Genomic DNA, 21,728 nt, shown 5'->3' on the forward strand with positions numbered 1-21,728 from the left:
CTACTGAATTAGGGCAAGGGGAAGGCCTGCTCAGAGAAGGGGAAGCACACAATTAAAATTATTTTTTACAAGCCTTGATGTGTCTTCTGAAAATATTTACAGCAAAGTAAGACACTACAAAGAAATGAGATGTTTAGGTAGATAACCAATATCAAATAGAATCATAGAATCATAGAATATCCCGAGTTGGAAAGGACCCATGAGGATCATCAAGTCCAACTGCTGGCACCACACAGGTCTGCCCAAAATTTTAGACCATGTGACTAAGTGCACAGTCCAATCTCTTCTTAAATTCAGACAGGCTTGGTGCAGTGACTACTTCACTGGGGAGCCTGTTCCAGTGTGCAACCACCCTCTTGGTGAAGAACCCCTTCCTGATGTCCAGCCTAAACTTCCCCTGCCTCAGCTTAACACCGTTCCCGTGGGTCCTATCACTGGTGATTAAGGAGAACAGGTCACCTGCCCCTCCACTCCCCCTCGCGAGGAAGTTGTAGACTGCGACGAGGTCCCCCCTCAGCCTCCTCTTCTCCAGGCTGAGCAGGCCAAGTGACCTCAGCCGCTCCTTATAGGTCTTCCCCTCTAGGCCCTTCACTGTCTTCGTCGCCCTCCTCTGGACACTCTCCAACAGTTTAATGTCCTTTTTGTACTGTGGTGCCCAGAACTGCACACAGTACTCGAGGTGAGGCCGCACCAGCGCAGAGTAGAGCAGGACAATCACCTCCCTCGACCGACTAGCGATGCCGTGCTTGATGCACCCCAGGATACGGCTGGCCCTCCTGGCTGCCAGGGCACACTGCTGGCTCAAATAGGTGTCAATAGGTGGTCATGTTCTAATTACTCAAATTCACAATCAGCAAAAGAGCTGGCAACATCACACACAGTCTCACACCAGCTGGCATTTGATCCAGCATCTAAAAAAAATCTCACCATTTCTGACACTTAGATTAGCATGCAACTACACTCCACGCTGACCATTTATCAGTCAATACACATGGGTGATAGTCCAATATCTGTCAGCATGGTAAGCCATGGGATACTACCTTGTGTCTCTCTAGCTACAGAAGGAGAAGCCAAAAGATGCATTATCTTGTAATTCACCTTACTTTTCAACATATTGGTGTATTTGAAATTGTTATGTAGTCGAGTGATGCTATAAAACTTGGCACCAAAGTTGATTGTTAACTGTCTTGGTGAATTCTGAATGTTTTGTCTCTTTTTTTTTTTTTTTTTTAAATGTCACTGTATGCCTTTAAAAAATCTAATAAACAGAACCTAAATGGAATATGTGTTTAAAGATAGAAATTAAAGAAAAACACTATTAATAGTGAAGCACTGAAACCGATTTTCTGGGGAAGTTCACCACTCAAGGTCACTGTCAACAGATTAGATAGTCTGAAACAATGTGCATATGGCTGTTAAGGTTTACAGACAGGGATTGCATGGATGTGCCTTTCAGCACAAGCTTTCTAAGTTTTTATTTGGTCTTTCTGGCTCATGCCTTATCACTAGAAATCATTCCAAGCTAAACACAAGACATGGATATCTCCAAGCTTTGGGAAAGTTTGTACAAAGAGTCTGACTTTTCACCCTCTATTTTAGCTACTAGTCAACATGTATAAAAATCTATAGCTGAATTAAATTTAATGTCATATCGATTTCTCATCAGCCTAAAATAAAGATTATTCATGCTTGCAGAGTTGTGCCTTGTAAGGAGAAAGAAATGTACAAAATGTTGCCCCATGGCAGAATGAACTTAGACTAGACAGTGCTCCACTGTATTAGTATCCCACTGGTATCATTGAACTGTCGCGTGAGATGGGGTAAAAAGATAAAAAGACCTTTGGAGGTCAGGGCCTTTATTGCAACAGTAAAACTGTAAAGTAAGGAGATGTCATAGATGCAATTAAAACTATTTAAAATTCTTGAACTCCTTCTTCTTTCCCTGTTAGAGCACCACAAGTAATACACATAAGCTTTTCTAGAGTATTTTATTAAAATGCATATGCTTATTCTATACAAATCCCTTCTTGCTAATATTTAAAGCTACACACAGTCATATAAAATATTACTGCACTCTTTTTCTACAGTACTAACAACAGTCTTCAAAAAATTTACCTCAAACTTTGCCACTGTATGAAATTGCTGCAAATTTTTCCAAATATGACCACATATCAGCATGATTCCATTTGGTAAAATACCTGGCAATACATATTTTTATTTACGCCTTCAGAAGTTAATTACAGTTTGCTAAATGCACATTTAGTTAAGTGGTTTGCTATAGTGCAGCAAGCCACAAGCAAACATTCAGAAATACAGAATTTTCTAGACTTTGCTTGTGAATGAATCAACTAACAAAGTTCATTCTGGAAACAGTAAAATGGCTTATTATATTATATGCTATAGCTGCTACTAATATACATATATATATACACGTGTGAATATCTGCAGTTTTATAAACGTGTGTATATAAATGCATGTTTGTATACATGTATGTGTATACATGTATGCATTTATGTACACATGAGAAATCGATTAATAAATTTATTATTCGGAGGGTGCTTTATGTATATCTCTTGCTCTGTGTCAATGTTCCAGTTGCACACAAATTCAATTCAGGAGAATTGAATCTGTGCCAAAATTACAATTCTATTGCATAATGAATAATATTTATTAGTCCAATACACAGCTGCAGTTGCAACTAAAATACCATGTGCTCAGCCATGAGGAACTGATACTGATTAAACTATGAACACAAGTTACAGTTATAGCACTCATTTTTCATAGTTCCAGGATAAAAAATCAGAAACATAATCATAATAGTATATGTAATTTCTCAGTCTCATTGCTAATGGCTTATATGATATGCCATTCTTACTGCAGTGTCCTTTTCATTGCTATTTTATTAGACTAAGGATGATTAATTATTCATAAAGTACAATAAAACACAATTCTAAAGGAATTTCTGAGAGTTTTTTAGGTCACTTAATTTTTCTAAATTCTCCTGCACTTCTGCTGTTAATGAAGTGGAGTGCATGTGGAAACTGCTAGATCATATTTTCAACAGCACCATGTCATGAATTTGGTACACCAGTTCAGATTCCTACAATTAGATTTTCTTACTGATATGTTAAAAAGGCAGCTATCACCTCTATATGGAAATATTCTATTCCATTTTTTTATTGTAGGCTTTCTTTTTTTTCTTCAGCACTAACTGTTACTATTTTATGCCCTCCATGTCCTTCTGACTCAAAATATACAAAACAGAAGACAAATGAATAGAAAAAAAGAAAAAGAAGAAAAATAAGGACAGAATGAATTAATTCTATATACCTAAGAGGAGAAATGTAGTTTCCATTATTTCAGGCAGCCTAGGGCATGCAAAGGGATTGTCAATGTATATACATAGGCAAATCTGCCATCCGAGAGGTTCCATGGCAGGAGGATGAGTTGGGTTTATAAATGGGTTACAAGGTGTTGACTGAGATCACTCTTGCAAAGATGGCTAGGCAAGGGCGATTAAGTGGCTAGGAAAGCAGGTTGGGAAAAACGCATGAAATTATGAAGTATGATGATAAAGCAATCCAAACCATAGGGCTGAGGTTTTAATTTATTTTATGTTAGAGTTAATTCACTTCATTTGCTGCTACTACACTATTCTTGAGGGATAGGGTGGGGGTGGGGATCCTCACTGGCTGCTCTGTATTTTACCTCTTATTTCACAGGACTATTGTGATGATAAATAAAGGTGCTGAGGTGCTGAGACACAATGGTGTTGTGCACCATATAACTACTTTAGGTAGACAGACTCACACTATAATATTATTGTAAATGACCTTAAATAAAACATGCATATATTTATTCAAATTCAGTCTGCATTTGTCCTCTTAAACTGTGCCTCTTCATACTTAAATGTGACACAGCCTTAAGTGCACTAATTTCCACCACGTCAGTTCAGCTCCAGATCCTCATCTCACAAGGAACTGTTGTGAAAATTTTTTTAAGACTTACGATGGTTCTTCAGACACCACTGCTCCTTCTTCCAGCTCTTGAGCCTGTTTGTACCATGGCAACTTTGCTTCCACAGGAAGTTTCTCTACAGAACAAACACAAGCACATCAAAACAAAAACCATGCAGCAGTGCTCCTATGTGTGCCTGCCTCTCCTCTCTCACTGAGTAAGCCTCATGTGTATCTTCATTCACATGGAGGCTGAGCACAAGAGAAAAGGGACAAGGGACAGAATTATGGAGTTCTTATTATGGAGTTGTGCCCTGGATTATAAAGCTCACAAGATTAGTTATATGACCAGATAGTTTATTATTGCAGCTAAAAACGCTATGGTGTTCTAAGGTGAATTAAGTCATATTTCAGAACACACAACTGGGCTACAAAACTAGGCATATTTAAAAGTATTTTTTTGGAGTCAGACTTGCAAGTGTAATGACCCTTCATTGAAAGCTGTGAAGGCAAAAGGTATAAACTCCTTGTGCTCACTCTTGAATTTTAGAACTTCAGAAGACACATTAATCTTGTTTTTGATAGATTGCAAAAAGGAAGAAAATCCTGATTTGATGAGTGATACCACAAAACCCAGAGAAACTGTAATAAAATGGTCAAGCTATACTTTTCAACTTTATCAGTTCATCGGCTGTGTGGATTTAAAAAACGAGCTTGATACTTTTTCTGTCATTTCTGATGGAAAACAGTGGAGCTGCTTTTTCTCCCCTCCAGGATATGCACACAACATAAAGAGTTGCTCTGTTCTGGTGAGTGCAGGGCCATTCCATTTTTTGAGCCAAATTCCACTCTCATGCAGTGTCAAAGTGGAGCATTTCAGCTGAAGGCAGTGGAGCTGTTTTAGCTCTACAGGAGTATAAAGTAAGAGCAAATTTGGCACCATAATTTGAAAATGAGCTCTGCATTTTAACAAAAATGTTTTGGGCCAGGATCAGGGTAAAAACACAAATAAAACAGAGTGAAATTCAGACCACTAAAGAGAACAAGGGCTAGGCTTATTTGCCATTCACAAGCCACATAAGCCTTTCAAGTTTAGATAATGTGTAGATATTTATTTGCCAATAGGAGCAGATTAATGTCATTTAGAATATTTGAGAATTTTCTGTAACTTTGTTGTGGATAAGAATGACCTTTTCATATATGTACATGAAATTTCCAAACTGTTAGATGTATCATCGAGGAACAATAATTTACAACTTGATTTCACAGCTACTGCAGCTTTTCTTGGAGCAAGATATTAGCCGGGAAAAAAAGGGACAGTAATATAGTTACTATGCCTGTCTCCCAGAAATAGCTTGCCAAGTTCTTACTCTAACATATTTATTAGTGCCATTTGAGGATGAATATTTGCCAGCACAGCTCTTAGTTTAATCCATATTTTACCACTTTTGTTATCCAAAAAATGTAGGAGATATTTCTATTTATATGCATTGCAGCTTGTTTTATGGGTTTTGGAAAGCCAGATCTTGCTTCTACACTTTTTTTCCTTGGATGCAAGTGCTTGTAAAAAGCAAAAGCTCTCATGTACAGTTGTCTGCTACATGACTTTTTAAATAAGATTTCTTTTTTAGAGGTGTGTATTCAACAGGAGAGACAGATAAAGTCAATTATAATCTACATTGTAAAATGATTTGGAGGATCAGAAATGTTGATGTTATACAGTGTGTTTAGACAAAAAAAAAAACAAAAAACAACACTCCTAACATAAACTACTGAAGACATTTTAATTTTGGAGATTAAGGTAAAATCTCTGTTTTTGTAAGAGAGTTCCAGTGAAAAACACTTAAATCCTATATTATACATAAAGTTCTATTACATGAATGCACATTCTCTATTAAAATTGAAAATCATTTCTTAATCCAGGGTTATCCTTTTTTCCCATTATTGGTGTAAAACAGAGTGCTTGAATAAACTAAAATGAAATAAATAACATCAACTATTTGTATTTTGATTTTCTTTAGCACAGTGCATTAAAGTAAAAGTGTATTCCACAGTTTTTGTTTTGATATTTTAATCAGCTAGGAACATTGTTTTCCTGCTTTATTTTAATCCAGCTCCAGAAGGAAAAAACGTGCTAAGATTAACACATTCAACAGAAGTGAGGTACTTTACTACAACCACTGCTTTAAATATATAATGCTAGATTCATGACATAAAAATTACAAGTTTCCATCATATAAATGGGATAATTTGGATTGGAAGAGACCTCTGGAGAATGTCTGGTCCAGTTCTCTTCTGAAAGCATGATATAGCCCTCAGTTACATGGGTCTTCAAATATTACCACCTTCATTATGGAGGAAGAACTGAGAGAGAATTGCAGAACCAAGAGAAGCGTAAAATTAAACCCAATCAAAACAGTATTCTTCACGTAGAGCCTTCCATCCCATGGGAAAAGATGGGAGAAAGAAATAACCACCTACAACCGGATACTAATGATGTATGTACTACAAGGTGCACCACAAGAATTCATCTAGGGTGAAGATGCCACTCTGTTGCAAGAGTCTGCTTCCAGCAAGCAGACATGTACAACTGCCATTTGTTCCCAGACAAATCCCATTGGAAGAGTCTTCTTGATGCAGGCAAGCATAGCTTTCCTAGCTGGTCTTGCAGCTTTTCCCAGGTTCCATAGGCAGAAGTCAGTTGTGGGTGGTATACACCACCTGATTTTTGGCGTCTTACTGCATTTTGCTTACACTGCAAGCTGCAGGCAAACAGGAGTTTGCTTTACTTGGGATCTGAACATTATAAACAGATAAAGCCCCATAAATGTGGCTGTTTGACTGAGCCCAAGCCCACTGCATCTGAGAGTCATGCTAGCGCAGCCAGCACGAGCCTTTTATTCATCCCGGAACATGGGCTGACTGAGCTCATGTTGTCCAGCAGTGTGCAGTGTAAACACACCCATTGCTCCCCTGAGGCTCTGCATCTGGGTTTTGCCACTGGGTGGCTGGTAGATGCAGTGAATTCCCATGTTCCAGACAGACTGAAACATTGCAGCTTGACAAGCTTGTCTAATACAGGCCAGTGAGCACAGAAACTACAATTCCAAATTTCACTTTTCCACCTCGGATCAGTATGAAGTCGCAGGTCACTTCATAATAAAGGTTCTTAATATGGACCAGCAATTCATTTTTCAGAAGGAATTGATTTTTTCTTATGTTGGAGTTTAAGTCTCTAATTAAGTTCAACTACATTGCTGGAGCCCAGAAATTACCATAAATTACTGAAGGTACAGACACAAAAAGGTTTCATCAATAGAGATGTATATACATACAAACACATACACACTGATATACCTGTGGAAACAAATTCTTGGGACTGGTGCTACTGGCCATTGCCCATTTACCTAGTCTCCAGGACTGATGGGACTTCTATCCCATAAGAACATCCAAAGGGCTCGAGAAGTTTGTCCTTCTCTCAATAAACTGTGGGGAATTTACCCCAATCTTACTCTCTATGGGGCCCAAGTCAAGAAACCATACCGATTGTGAGTCCCCCTTGTATAAAGATGCTTCAAGTATTTTTGCAGCCTTGCTAGTAAGAGGAACTTCATGGTGCAATACACAATGCTTGCTTCTGTCTGATTTAAGCATCCAAGTTGTGAACAGGCTCTTTAAAATTATGGCTACGTTTATCTAATTTGAATGTTATTTACATATTTAATTCCTTTAGAATACAGTATAAGTTTAGCTTTGATATGATCAATGTGGTTTAAACTGCTTACACTGTGGTCAAATTTACATGTATTTTTGCTTGCTGGATCACAAATTAACAAAACCCTAGAGCTTATAAGAATGAAGAGCCAGCATTCACTCTACCTGGCTAGCAGGCAAACTGGAACAGGAATGGCAGGCCTTAAATGTGAAAATTCAGGATTCAGTGCAGGTGGCAACAGTGCTACTAATGACAAAACAAAATTGCTCAACATGGAAAAATGCTGAAAACTTTATGAGAATCTTTCTCTCATTACCTTTGGGTTTGTAGCAAGGAGTGGGTACAATGCATTCTTCTTTTATGTGTGGCTTTGTTTTAGAGCTACAGCCTCCTGTATGCATCCCTCTGTGATCAATGCAAAGAACCACACGGTATCTGAGCCCTTGCCCACAGGTCACAGTGCACTGGAAAAAGGAAATAAAAGGAGGAATGAGGCAATGATTGCGGTAGGCCATGAGTGTGACAAATAAAAAGGGAATGTGCAACAGAAGTACATGTACAGCAGAGGTCAAAACATGATACAGAAACACTCAACCCTGATCATAAATTATTCATAATATTTGGTAGTTAAAGATTAGGCATAAAATTGGCATATATATTTGCCTTTGTGTTCTGCACGTTTATTTGGTTTAGACATTTAGCCTGTGGAACATTTTTTTTTTTCTGTGTCACACTCCCAGCACTGGATACTTGGCTTGTGGCCATCCATCCCAGATTGGATTTGCTCAGTAACACCCTGTCAACTTCACCTGGAGCCACTCTGCTTTGCTTAAACAAAGTATTGGAGCTTATGGGTTAACAGGGGTGACACAGCTATTTTGAAACATAGCACCAAACAGAATGGGAAACTATTTAGCCTTTCTTCCCTCAGACAATTAAGTCTTTATTTATTTATTTATTTATTTATTATTTATGATAAGGTACATCATGTTTTCACCTCCCTCTCCATCCTTTTTGTAAGCTCTCTTTAAGTATTGAAAAGGTGCAATGAGGTCTCCCTGGAGCCTTCTCTTCTTCAGGCTGAACAGCCCCAGCTGTCTTCATAGGAGAGGTGCTCCAGCCCTCTGATCATCTTTGTGGCACTCCTCTGGACCTACTCTAAAAGATCAACATCCTTCACGTGCTGGGGGCCCCAGACCTGGACGCAGCACTCCAAGTGGGGCCTCACAAGGGCAGAGTAGAGGGGAAGAATTACCTCTCTCTCCCTGCTGGCCACCCCTCTGTTGATGCAGCCCAGGACACAGTTGGCCTGCTGGGCTGCAAGCGCACACTGCTGGCTCATGTCGAGCCTTTCATCCACCAGAACCCCCAAGTCCTTCTCTGCAGGGCTGCTCTCAGTGAGTTCTTCTGCCAGTCTGTGCTCAAGTCTGGGATTGGCCCGACCCAGGTGCAGCACCTTGCATTTGGACTTGTTGAGCCTCATTAGGTTCACATGGGCCCACTTCTCCAGCCTGTCCAGGTCCCTTTGGATGGCTTCCCTTCCTTCTGTTGTATCGACTACACCACTCGGCTTGGTGTTGTCTGCAAACTTGCTGAGGGTGCACTCAATCCCACTACGTCATTGATAAAGATATTAAACAGCACCAGTCCCAAGACAGACCCCTGAGGTACACCATTCGTCACTGGCCTCCACCTGGACATAGAGCCATTGACCACCACTCTCTGGGTGCAATCATCCAGCCAATTTCTTATCCACTGAATGGCCCACCCTTCAAATTCATCTCTCTCCAATTTGGAGATCAGGATGTCATGTTCACAAATAGCTTACTGCTTTTGTTTTGTGCATTTCATTCATGTTCTCAGTCTATTGTTAGTAGAGGATCACAAATCAGTATTACAAATCTGATTTATTCTTCATTCTCGTTAATCACACTAATCCTATTAATACACTAAACCTCAGTATTTACTTTGTAGATAGACAAATAGCATCATTGAAACAGAGGTCATGGTAACGAGGCAGGAAAATAATGAAAGTTACTAATTCAGCATGCTTACTAAACTATTAGCATTATTATCTGATTAAAAGATGTATTCTTAATACAGTAAATACAAAACCATCAAAGCGAAACTCATTACCGGTGACCACTCCTGAGCAAGCCACTTTGGGCAGTCAAATATATTGCAAGGTTGGACAACAGGCATCTTCGGAGTATACATGCATTTCCATTCTTCCACAGGGCTAATATGCCCTTGAATGTCTTCCTCCACACATGAGACACTGCGGCTTTGAATGCCCCCTCCACAGGAGGAAGAACAGGCAGTCCAGGGTGTACTTTCCCACCTGGGAAAAAGCAAAATGTAACAGAGAGGTGTTAGGAAAAGGAACCCTTGCTGATCCCATCACAGCCCCACAAACGCATAAACTGTTAACTGCAGTTGGTTTTCTTTTATTTCTGGTTACCATCAGTAAAAATTGCACATACGTGTTTTATAAATGGTGATAACTACAAAGGACTCCAATGGGTGCTGTCTTTAAGTCACAGACTAGTAATGTGAAACTTCCTCTCTCCACTAAACCCATAACTACTACCATAGAAACTCTAAATACTTTTAAATTGATTCCTTTTATTTAATTGATGGGATTATCATAACTCCACAACTTGCCAGATTCTGAGAAGTCTTTGTTACATATTACTAGAGGGTCAGTAAGCTCCTGAACTTATGATGTTCCTTTTGCTAGAATATACAGGGAAAAAGAAGTGTTTTTTTTGGGCAAAACAACTGAGTTGAGGGAAAAAAAAAAAAAAAAAGGATTAGTGGAAATTATCAAAGAAGAGAAGAGGAGGCTATACTGACAGGTTACATGATATAGACCACATAGGCCTTGTTTCTTTACATCTGAGACAGTGGGAGGAATTCAGAAACCATCTTTTCTCAACAGGTGCCATTTGAAAATGTAATGACAAATTCCCAGAACAATGCATATGTTCTGAAAAGTCATGCATACTTACTTATGAGAACAATCTTTTTTTTTTACAATGATGCATATACATTAATGTATGTATCATTTTATATGTGTGTATATCTGTTTGCATAAAATGCAGACCGGTATTTCCTCTCTCATATTCAAACCACTGTCACAGAGAGGACACAGGACTACTGCCATGACAGTCATGAGTGTGGCTATTCCTTTTGACAAGAAAATTTAAAAGAATATTTGAAAGATTGATTTTGGTCACAATTTTTCATTTTTTGACTTTTTTTCTTCCTAATCACAACAAAGGAATTATTTTTAAGTAACCCTTAAAGGATCACCAAAATTGTTAAACAAAATGAAAAATACTTTCCCTCTGACTTTTCATCATATCAACCCATCTTATTCTGACCAGCTCTAGCACATTTAAGCACTACCCACAGCTGGCTAATGGCTGAAAGTGCAGTAAAACCCTCTGTGAAATGGTTTATATTAATAGCTGTTTATGAATGGCAAATCCACTGACTAATTCTATGACGTACCACACAGAAGTGGTCAAACCACATTTACACCATGTCTTATCCATCATCATGTGTTCTGCATAAGCTCTGTATGTCATTAATGGGTAAATGGACAACATTTTTAATTCAAATATGCTACCTCTGGACAAATATGCTCTTCTGGACAACTTTCCCAGCTAAGGTTTCTAAATACCAAAAATCTAAATGAAGAAGTCTCAAACTGAAATTTGGAAGCAGCAGAAACTCCTGCCACCAGCCTGAGGTAGGCATAGGAGCGCTGTGGCTGGAATTCCATGGAGTCACTGGGACAGGCTGCTGGATGCCTTGTGCAACCTTGGCAATACAAATCAGCTTAAATCTTGGCCAGCAGTTTGGTCTTTCGGTTTTATATGAACATAAGACAGAAAGCTAAAAGTTTTCTCTGCCGTACAGCTCTTCAAGAAGGAGTCACAGCTCCTTCTGAGTTACAAGGGGTGCAATGCTGAGGATCTGTGGGAGGAAATGGTAATGCATTAAAGTAAGCACTGTATCTACTGAACTGTACCTTTCCTTGGTGACAAAATTCAAGGCAGAGGGATAAATAGGGAAATCTTGCAAAAACTCTTTCCCAAATTTTGTCTCTACTTCTCCAGGAGTGTTTGTCATTCTCCTCTGCCCCTGATATTAGGTGCCACTAACAGACAAGTACTTTTGTGTGTGTGTGTGTATGTTAGGTTGGTTGGTTGGTTTGGGGGATTTTTTTTATTTTTATTTTTTATTTTTCCTAAACTCTGCAGGTTGGGAGGAAGGACATATTTTGTCCTTCTGGCTTAGCCCTCTCTTGTGCCAACCTCATATTCTGTTCAGTGTCTGCTGTCTCTGTCTCTGAGAGAACTGATCTGTGGCTGTGTCTTCCATTAGCCACTCACTGTGGTCTGTGTATGATTTCTTCACCAAGCTGAGACTAACGTGTTACCAAGGAGGCTTTTTTTTTTCCTTTTTTTTTTTTTTTTCCCCCTGTGGCATGATACTATGGAACACAATAAATTAAAAAAGGAAGAAACAAAGCACAGTATCACTGCATGTCCAGGCAGTGTTTCAAACCCAACAGGTTATTCTCCTTCAGCATTTTTATCAGCACAAGCCTTATTAACTGTTTTAAAAGTAATTACTCAGGTAATTATTTTCATAAGAATCTCACGTCTTACATTAAAGACATTTTAATTGTGAGATATTAAATAACATACACCAGGCCTTGACCCTATTCCTGTCCCTGATCTCTGAGTTCTCAGAGGAGCCAATGGATTAATGCCCCTGGGAAGGCATTAGCATTGGTTTGCTGGATCAGGACATATCACAAATGCTGTCTAAAATGAAAATTTCACAATTTATAAGCATGCAGGAAACAGCACTGTCAGAGAGAGAGAGCTGATGGTTCATTGCAAAGCCACAGATCACAGTCCTGTTCAGAGGTGAATAAAGGGAGGGAAAAGGAAAGGTGAGAAAGAAGATGGAGGGATGGGTAGGGTGGGGATGGGTGGGGGGAGAGAGAGAAAGAAAGGGACCATACACTTAATAAAGCTACATTACTGCTTCAGCTAGAATACCGTTTCAGCTCTGCAGCAATAGAATTTATAACAGGTTAGTGCCTGAACATCTGCAGGTTAACGTGCAGCATTCAGAGCAAGAGGAAAGACACATCTGTTATCTTGATTTGAGAGCAAAGCAGAAATACAGAGAAGACTAAAAAAGCTGTAAATGTATTAGTTAATCCTACCATCTGGTTGATTGTTTTACATACCGAGGAAGGGGATGGTAGAGGTCATAGGGCATGATCTGCTTGTATCCATCACTGTTAGGAACAATAATGCCAACCCTCTGAGTAGAAGGTACACATAATAAAATAAACACTAAATGATTACATTATACAATTTATTTTTTTTCTTCACAATATTATATCTCTCTCTCTCTCTATAAAACATAACAAAGAAGATATTTTACCTCAGTTTCACATTTAAAACTTTTGCTTTCATCCAACAGTTTCCAAAGCATTCAAAGATCAAAACACCAATTGCTACTTTATTTTTATGAAGATACTATTCTTTGACTAAGAGCCAACCTATTAACACAAATGATCCAAATGAACTGTTCAAATATTACTTAAATTTCTAAGGTGACTATCTGCCATAAAGAAAAAAGAATCTACATGTAATACTTTCTTAGAGTTTGGATCCAAAGTCACTGAAGATAATAGGAGAACTGTCTGTTTCAGAGAGCTCTAGATCAAACCCTTTTTTAGCTATTATATGGTTGTTTCTGCCCTTCAGATAAAATGTCTGCTTTAAGCGGGGCTGGGATTAGAAACTGAGAATACTACAGTGCAAGTAAACAAATCTGCAATTCATGTCTCTCCACTTTAAATCTGTTGCATTTCATTCATCTTCAGAACCTGTCTCATTATTTGAGCTTTACTGGAAGCCAGAAGGAACTGGAGAGAAGAGTAACATGTCAGGGATTGCTATTTTTTCTTTGGCACTGACATGACTGATTGGCTTGGTTAGCTAAAATGTAATTAGCATAACATGTAAAGCATATAACATCTTTTATAACAGGCAATAGTGCAGATCAAAATTAGTAATTATCTGAACCATTATCATGCCCATAACGTGTGAGATGGATATCACTTGACATATTGGCAACTCCAAGGACTCACTGAATTGCTAGCCTGGAATTTCATACTTTGTCTGCACTTTTTATAGATTCTGACAGAGTAACTTTCTTCCCACATCCTCTCCCAATTACTAGGCATGTCTATTAATGTGAAACATGATCCCAGAGCACCTCATAAGACAGCTTCATCAGAGCCAGTGTGCAACAGTGGACTTAGATGGTGCAGGTGGACAGAACTATCAGAGTGAATGCCTTTTGTAGTAGAATAGAGAGCATGTCCCTACACAAGTAAGAATGAGAGGAAACTGGCTGAAAAGAATGAGGGTGGTGTTTGAGAGCCTTATATAGAAAAGAGATTATATGTATGTTGCTGTGCATTTCTGTAAGGAGAAGAGAGCAAAGGACAGGGAAGGGAGAAAGTATTCCCCATCCTCAAAACAGTTCCCTGAAAAGTGGTCTAAGCATTCAAAGGAGACTTGACATGCTAAGTCTTCTTTCAGTCAACAGCGTTTTTATGGGCAATTTGACTGTGATAGGAGAATGGATCCCATTGTGTTTTCACAGTGAAGAGTCAGCATTAGGTCAGTGTGCTGGAATTTTCCAGCTAAAGCACGGAAAGACACAGAAGCCCTGGGAGTGTGTGATGAATTATGAACAGCTCCTTCTCAGGTTAGCAACCTTTGCAGTCACAGGAGTCCTCTGTGCTGGTCTACAAGATATTTGTATCTACAGAGAGCTGCCCATCTCCACAAAAACTAAAAATATAGGGCAGACAGATCTGGTATTGGGAAACTTTGGAAAAGACAAATGTATCACTTATGCAATGGCCAGCAAGAAAGTCTTCAGACTTAGTTCAGACTTAGACTGACTGGTAAATGCCTGCAAAAGTGAGAAATAGATTTCTTTTTCTTTTTTGATGCTTTTGGGAATCTGTGCTGTTTCCCCGACTGCCCTACCACTGCTGCTGAGTTCTCTGAGCACTCCGAAGCCTCTTGCACTTCCCAGATCATCAGCTTGCTGAGGAATGGTTGGAAAAAAGATTAATATACCAAGTTCAGAAATGCAATAATTATACTATAAAAGCATCTACTGCCTAAGAAAGAAAGACATTTCAAAACATTTCTCTCTCATTGCAGTGAGAAATGTTGTCTTTCTAATAAACACAGTCTGTATGCATAATCCAGGTCTACATGCATTACAATGCATAATATCCAAGGCCATTCCAGTGGAAATAACTGTACCACGTCCAAACACTGTTGTGAAGATTAAATAACATTTACAAGGCACTAAATTAATATTGTCATTGGAAAGGCTTACCCTCAAAGAATTCTGCATACATAAATTGCATTTCTGTAAATGGTATAAAGCTCCAAAGGATTATTGACACTGTCCTTGTGCATGTGAGAGGCTGCCAAAGGCTCTCATATTACTACTGCAAGATGGTGATTCCCAGCAAGGTAAGCCATATGGTCACAATAGAGAAAAAGACCCTCACACTAACACACAAAATTTAGATTTATGACTTTGAACATCAACTTGAAGATACAACAGAACAGCAGATGGGAATTGTACCATTAATGGCAACTGGATTTTTATTAGCTAGTCTTATTGGTTTTGTTTGTTTGCACACACAAAAAAAGCAGACCTAAGTGGACTATAAAAAAAGAAAACAAAACCCACACGTGTGACTGTGGTGAATCATGTACTTTTTAAATGGACAGAGTGGCTTAAATTCCATGAACCTATCAATCCATCATAATCCTACAAAAATACAGAAGAGATCTAGGATACAGGATTTGACCACTGTTCATTACTCAGACAATGCGATGAGTATAATGTGCTAAAAGAGCAGAGCAAATAATAGTTCTCCTACTATACTGAAATTTCTGGCTGATGTGGGAGTAGCAGACAGGACTAATTCACACAACACCCAGAAAAAACTTGCTCTGGCAGGAGCAGGAGCATGAAGCAATTTTGAAGACTTGTTGTGTCTCTCATGCCTGAAATCTCTCATGTCTCTTTGACCTACAAGCTGTGTCACATACTCTACAGATGTGTTTGTTTTCCTCCTGAGTGCTGGCAGCTTCAGTACAATTGCTCTTCCAAGGCATATGTCCAGCTGGAACAGGAACTCCACATGCCAGAGGTGGGTGTGCAGCAGCCAGGTCTGCCATCTCCGCAAACATTTGGCTTTCCCCTGGGACGGGTGCCTGCAGCAGCTTTCCTTGAAAGTCATGTTCAGTGCTGTCTTCCTTTGTAGCTCCATCTCCTCCTCCAGCTAACCCCTTAGCACAAACGGCAGGCTCAGTCGCCTTTCTCCTGTAGCTCCCCGATGATTCTCTCTTGGACAGCCCTTTCTGCCTCCCTCTCCTTCATGCCCACAGCTCTTGGGTCAGGAGCCCGCTGAGCTGAGCCAGGCATGGGGGTCTGAGCAGGGCTGCCCACACTCCCTATTGACTGGAACACCTCCTCCTACTTCCTCTTGGGGACTCATACACTGAAGGTTTAGGCATTTGCTGAAATGTACTAGACTTGAGAATCAATGATTAGGGCAGGGGCTATACCATCTAAGAAACAGCCTGAAGTGTGCTTAGGATATTAACAGCAATTGGCAGATAATAATAAAAAGTTGAAGCAGGTAAGCTGGTTGTGGACAGCTAATTCATGAAGTGAAAGGGAGGGAACACTTGGAAGACCTGAAAAAGTTCTTCATATAAGGCATGGGTTTAGCATCCAAGCCAGAAACCCCCAGAGAATTGTGATTATCACTGGACAGGCTTGTGAAAAAGTCTCCAATTTAACACTACAAATCCTGGCACTAAGGTGTGTGACACTGCACCCTCCTTGCACAGTGCTCAGTGAAGATACCACAGTGAGATGTTATCACCTTTTGCTACAAGATCACTTTCTGCCCTGAGAAACAGATATTGAGACACTTAACAATATGGTACCTGTTAAGATTTTCCATGTGTTACTCTGTAAAATTACCACTATTTCTATTTAGAGCTAGGGTTGATGACATCTACTAACCTTAGTTACTGGCAACATTTATTTTTGAATGCCTAATTTTGCAGGTAGTGGGTACTGTAGTTCTCAGCCAGTATGAATTCCATTTTTGTTTTCTTGATCACTGTGCTTAATCCTTTAGGTATAGATCACTTTACAATTAGTTCATGATATTACACTTAATCAGTGTGGAACTTGAAGAACCACCATGTATTTTGTCTTTAATGTTTTTATGTATTCTTAGCATTTTGTAGACTGGTGAAAGCCAATGTTCACTACCTAAACATTTTTAGATGGACTCAATGGATATTTAAATAACCTACTTAAATTTATGAAGGATTGCTGAGAAAGCTATACTTCTATGTCAACCTCTAGAAACCTCACACTTTAGACAGTATGTCTGTTCAGCACAGTATCTCATCTTTATGATAAATGACTTCTTCATGGTATATAGACTTGAAATTCTAAAAAACATAGTTTACTTATCACTAGCATAGGTTGCTAAAGACTAATTTCTTTACAGAACTTGAAATAGGTGTTATCAATTGGAAGCAGTGAAAATGCTTCCTTCCTGTAGCACGACTGTAATGTTTCTGAAAATTTTCTCCCTTTTATATTCTGTTTAATATTTTATGGTGGTATGGATAAAGAATGATTGATACAAGGACAGAAATTAATTTTATTAACAATGGGATATCCACTGTCTTTTAGTGACTATTTTACTACTTGCTGTAGTTCAGGTCTCTTCTAGGACTTAACAAAAATAGATTGTTTTCCTATAACTTCATGTTGGACAGACAGATACCTGTATCTGATATTTATTACAGTACAAGACCTATTTTCCCACTTTGTGGTTTGTTATCTGATGCATCCTAACAGCTTGTTTCTGCCTTTGTATTTTTCTTTAATATAAATTATCCCCTGAATTTGCTCTACTATTCACGTGTTTTAATGCTCTGATGGATGCTTCCTGGCCCACCCTCCCTACCTGTTCTGACAAAATTATTTTCTAGCTTAATTTAAATGCCTTTTGCCCTACCCAGTAATTCTAGCTTTTGTCTATTTGTCTTGAGAATAAAATTGCTTCTTTAGGCATTGGGAGTACCTGCAACTCATCTTTACTCTACTCTTGCACTCAATTGACCCTAGTTAAAACTATCAAAACATTGCCAGTGCTGTCAGCTCATTCTTCAGCTACATCTGTATCTAGAGACATATATGCTGCCATTTCTACTTGATGTATCACTGGTTCCAATTTAGTCTTTAGTCTTCCCAAAGACTTACCGAATGATTCCTTTCCTGCTGCTTTGAACTGTTTTTTGCATACTAAAATTCTTCCCCATTTCCTGTACATAATGTATGACTTTGGCTCTGGGAGCTTAGGTAGTACCTCTGTAGTTTTTTATCTTGTCAAAGTATCACCCTTTACAATTACAAATGGAATGACTGACATTGACTGTGCTCTCTCATTTGCAGGCAGCACACTTTTTGCTAATACCAGTCATCTATTGGTATTAGTTTCTAGCACATGCAAATTCAGCCATGCTGGTGCAAAAGGCTTTTTTTCCTCTTTTTTTTTTCCTTTTTTTTTTTTTTTTTTCCCTCCCCTTCTGTTTTTAAAACCTTCATGTCTCATCTCCCCATGGAACTGCTGTTTCTAGCTGATGAGCTTCTCTGTTTTTAGGAACTTTCATATGTACGTGATTGGCTGTGAAAATTCAGACCAGATCCAGCAATTAGAGGCAAACAAAGTTCAGACAAAACTGCAAGACAGAAAGTCTTTCTAAACCCCCTGTAACAAATTAAGAATTTAAGTAAGAATGCAAATCCACAGAAATGACCATTTGCCTGAGGCAAAGATCTGGAAAGGGCATTGTCATGACCAGTGTCCTACATCCATGCAAAAAGCTGGGATGTTGTCAAAAAGCCCAGTATCTGCAGTAAATGTGGGATATTTTATGTGAAAGAGTATTCAAAACAAAATTAAAATCTTTCATATGTCTCACTTGAGGGCAATAACAATAAATGAGTCATTACATCTCAGACCCCTCTCATCATTGCTGATCTATGGCTGCTACTGTGTAAATCATAGAGTGCTGCTCATCTTTTAAGAAACACACCAGCACTCTGGTTTCATTCATTTTCCAAAAATAATGTAAAAAAAATGTGAAATGTGAAAATAGGAACACTGCACTGATGCAATACTTGTGTCTTAATTGCTGTCTACTTTAATACCGTTAGAGAAGTTGCTAACAAGCTAAAAATTATACAGTTGGCAATTTTCTGTTTCAGCTGCCAATTTGTAATGAAGTAAGGAGACTTTTGTTACTGATTAAAAGGATACTTAGTGTTGCCCTTTTAATCATACATATTTACTCATTGCTACTTCTTTTTCTCTTGAATGAAGTGTATAAAAGTTATCATGCACACTTTTGCCCAATAAACTGTATATACTTTCACTTCACTAAGTGTATTGGACATTAGGATTACTGATGATTTATGCTATGAAGGGATTTCTCAATCCTCTGGATTAATATCCTATACTTTTGTGTGCTTTGACTTATACTGCATTGTTCTTGTTAGATCAGCTAAAAATTAACAATTAAAAAAGTAAAATTTTATTTAAATTTAAGTTTCTTTTTGCTCAGGCCTGCCTCTGGCACCAGATAGATGTGGTGTTAGGTAAGAATGTTCTGTGATAGTTAAGTGAGAATGCCAAAAGAAAAACTTTGATGGGAGGAAAAGGAGTTTGCAGTTTTGCTGCAGGACTACACAAGCCATTCATGTTTGAGAATTCTTTTAGATCATTGGGTGTAAAGTTTTGCTTGAGCTAGAGATTTTTCCTTTTTTTTTAATTTTAATTTTAATTTTTATTTTTATTTTTTTCCAGAGGTACTAACATTATTTCTGGTAGTAGGCTTACAGATAGTGCTCTGGGTAAATACTAGGATTTATGCCTGTGTAGATCAGACCGGCATTTACTGCAAAGTGATAAAAAGAATCCCACATGTTACAAGCTTGCTAATATGAAGTTTTTGAGACAGCTGCTGCATGAAATTAGAATCTTTGCTGAAGATGCCTGTATAAGTCTTTATACAGTATTGAAATGTCCTGGTAAAAACATCATTAGAATTATGTGACTCAGAAAATCCCACATGAATGTGTTGCAGAGACAGGCAGTACATAAGCAATAGATCCCATTGGTAAAAACACAGAACAATGTTGCTGGAAACGTGACCTCAGAGATGAAGATGAAATCTAGAGGCAGAAATGATGTTGCTCCAGAGGGTATCACAGAATGGTGAGTGGCATAAAAACCTTTCACATCTTTGTGAAAATTTCTTTTTGGAGGAATGCTTTTGAATTATAAAAGGAATGGTATGTTCAGTTTACAGCGTGTGAGATTTGTTCTGTGTAAGTGTTTAGCACATCCAGTTAAGTCAAGTCTAAACAGACTTTTTCTCAAAGCAGAAAAATAATCCTTTCACCTTTCAATAGAAGATACCAGCTGATGACAGCCAAAATCCCTCCCCCAAACTCTCCACCCTGTGAAGTGTTGGATAGTTCAGACTTGCAACTCATTGAGCTCCTGAAATGTTGGATTTTGCCACATCGAAGAGGGGGTACACTAGATAATGTTGATGTAACCTGCTTCTCCTCTGAGTATGTGAAAAACTGGGTTTGCAAAAAAAAAAAAAAAAAAAAAAAGGTTTTATTTCCACAATCATTCAGCCCCAATTTTCCAATTTTTCTTTTTGCTAATTATAATGCCAGCAATATTGTTAGTTATTGCCATAATGAGCACAATAATGTAAAAAGTTTCTGAGCAGTAAGCCTAAAAAGACAACTCATTGCTGGTTTACATGATAGTCCTGATATTCATTATATCTCTTCTTTCACTCTGCCCTTTGCTGAAAATTGTAATGTAACCCCTCCTACAGTAACCCTTGGTTGCTTTATTCAATGCCACTGTGGTCTTCCACAATTATTTTCTGTGGCATTCACTGACACATCATAAGAACAGTCAGCAACCATTAATCAGCTATGCCTCACTGAAACTGGGTTTGCCAGGAAAAAAAATTATCATCTTCATTTTATACTGGAGGAGCAGAGTGGCTGACACACAGCAAACGCACTGCAGAGCTGAGACGCCTCCTCACTCATAGTCCCAACCCCGTTGTTCTGCTTCACCTACCCTCTTCCTGACCGTAAGAAAGCACCGAGATTCCAGAAATTACCACAGATTTCCTCTGGTTTTCTGTCTGTGTTGTTGATTCTTGAATTCTTTTTAAAGACACTTTTGAAAATAATCATTTTCAATTTGGCACTCTGTGAAGATGTTTCCAAAAAGCCAATTTCCTTTTGTTACTGCCTGTACCCTGGGATGGCATAGCTGTGCTTCTAAATGACTCTCCTTCCCCTCAGGGTTTTTATATCAACAACTTTGCCTTGCTATGTCTTATATAAAACAAAATTTACTTCCTGACATCTGTCCAGCAGCTATTTTTTCTCTCTTTCCCTCCATGTACTATGCAATTGTCTGTCCTAACATTTAAGCATGTCATTTAAAATTATTGGGAAAAGTATGGAAAATATCCTTAGAATAAATTTCAGAGGCAAATTGCATACTTGACTCAAAACTGTATTTAAAAAAGAAAGAAAAAAAAAAATCAGCTTAGTCTTTACAGAAAAAAAATACATAAAATTGTTTTCTCATTGATACCATGGAGGATCTAAAAGACAGGTTCCATATTAATTTGCTTCTTTCGGCAATCATGTTTTCTGAGACATTCATATTTATGTCTCCTACCTGATCAGACATTACTGACATTAGTTTCAAAAAATTCAAAGACGTTTTTTGTTTTGAGAAAATCACTGAGGAAAAAAAACAAACAACTTTATTATAG

General features: G+C 38.4%; 1 protein-coding gene across 1 annotated transcript in view; it reads right to left on the reverse strand.

Annotated features, from left to right (window-relative positions):
- The window catches only part of LOC310889524 (ADAMTS-like protein 1), a 204,627-nt gene that overhangs the window by 94,364 nt on the left and 88,535 nt on the right, over positions 1–21,728 (reverse strand). Inside the window, exons 10-13 of the mRNA XM_083817104.1 lie at positions 12,947–12,997; positions 9,808–10,012; positions 7,988–8,135; positions 4,009–4,093 (exon numbers count right to left, since the gene is read on the reverse strand). Of these exons, the coding sequence (XP_083673230.1) occupies positions 4,009–4,093; positions 7,988–8,135; positions 9,808–10,012; positions 12,947–12,997 (489 nt within the window). The remainder of the gene's footprint in view (positions 1–4,008; positions 4,094–7,987; positions 8,136–9,807; positions 10,013–12,946; positions 12,998–21,728) is intronic.

Source organism: Anser anser (assembly GCF_964211835.1).
Source record: "Anser anser genome assembly, chromosome: Z".
Classification (NCBI taxonomy): domain Eukaryota; kingdom Metazoa; phylum Chordata; class Aves; order Anseriformes; family Anatidae; genus Anser; species Anser anser.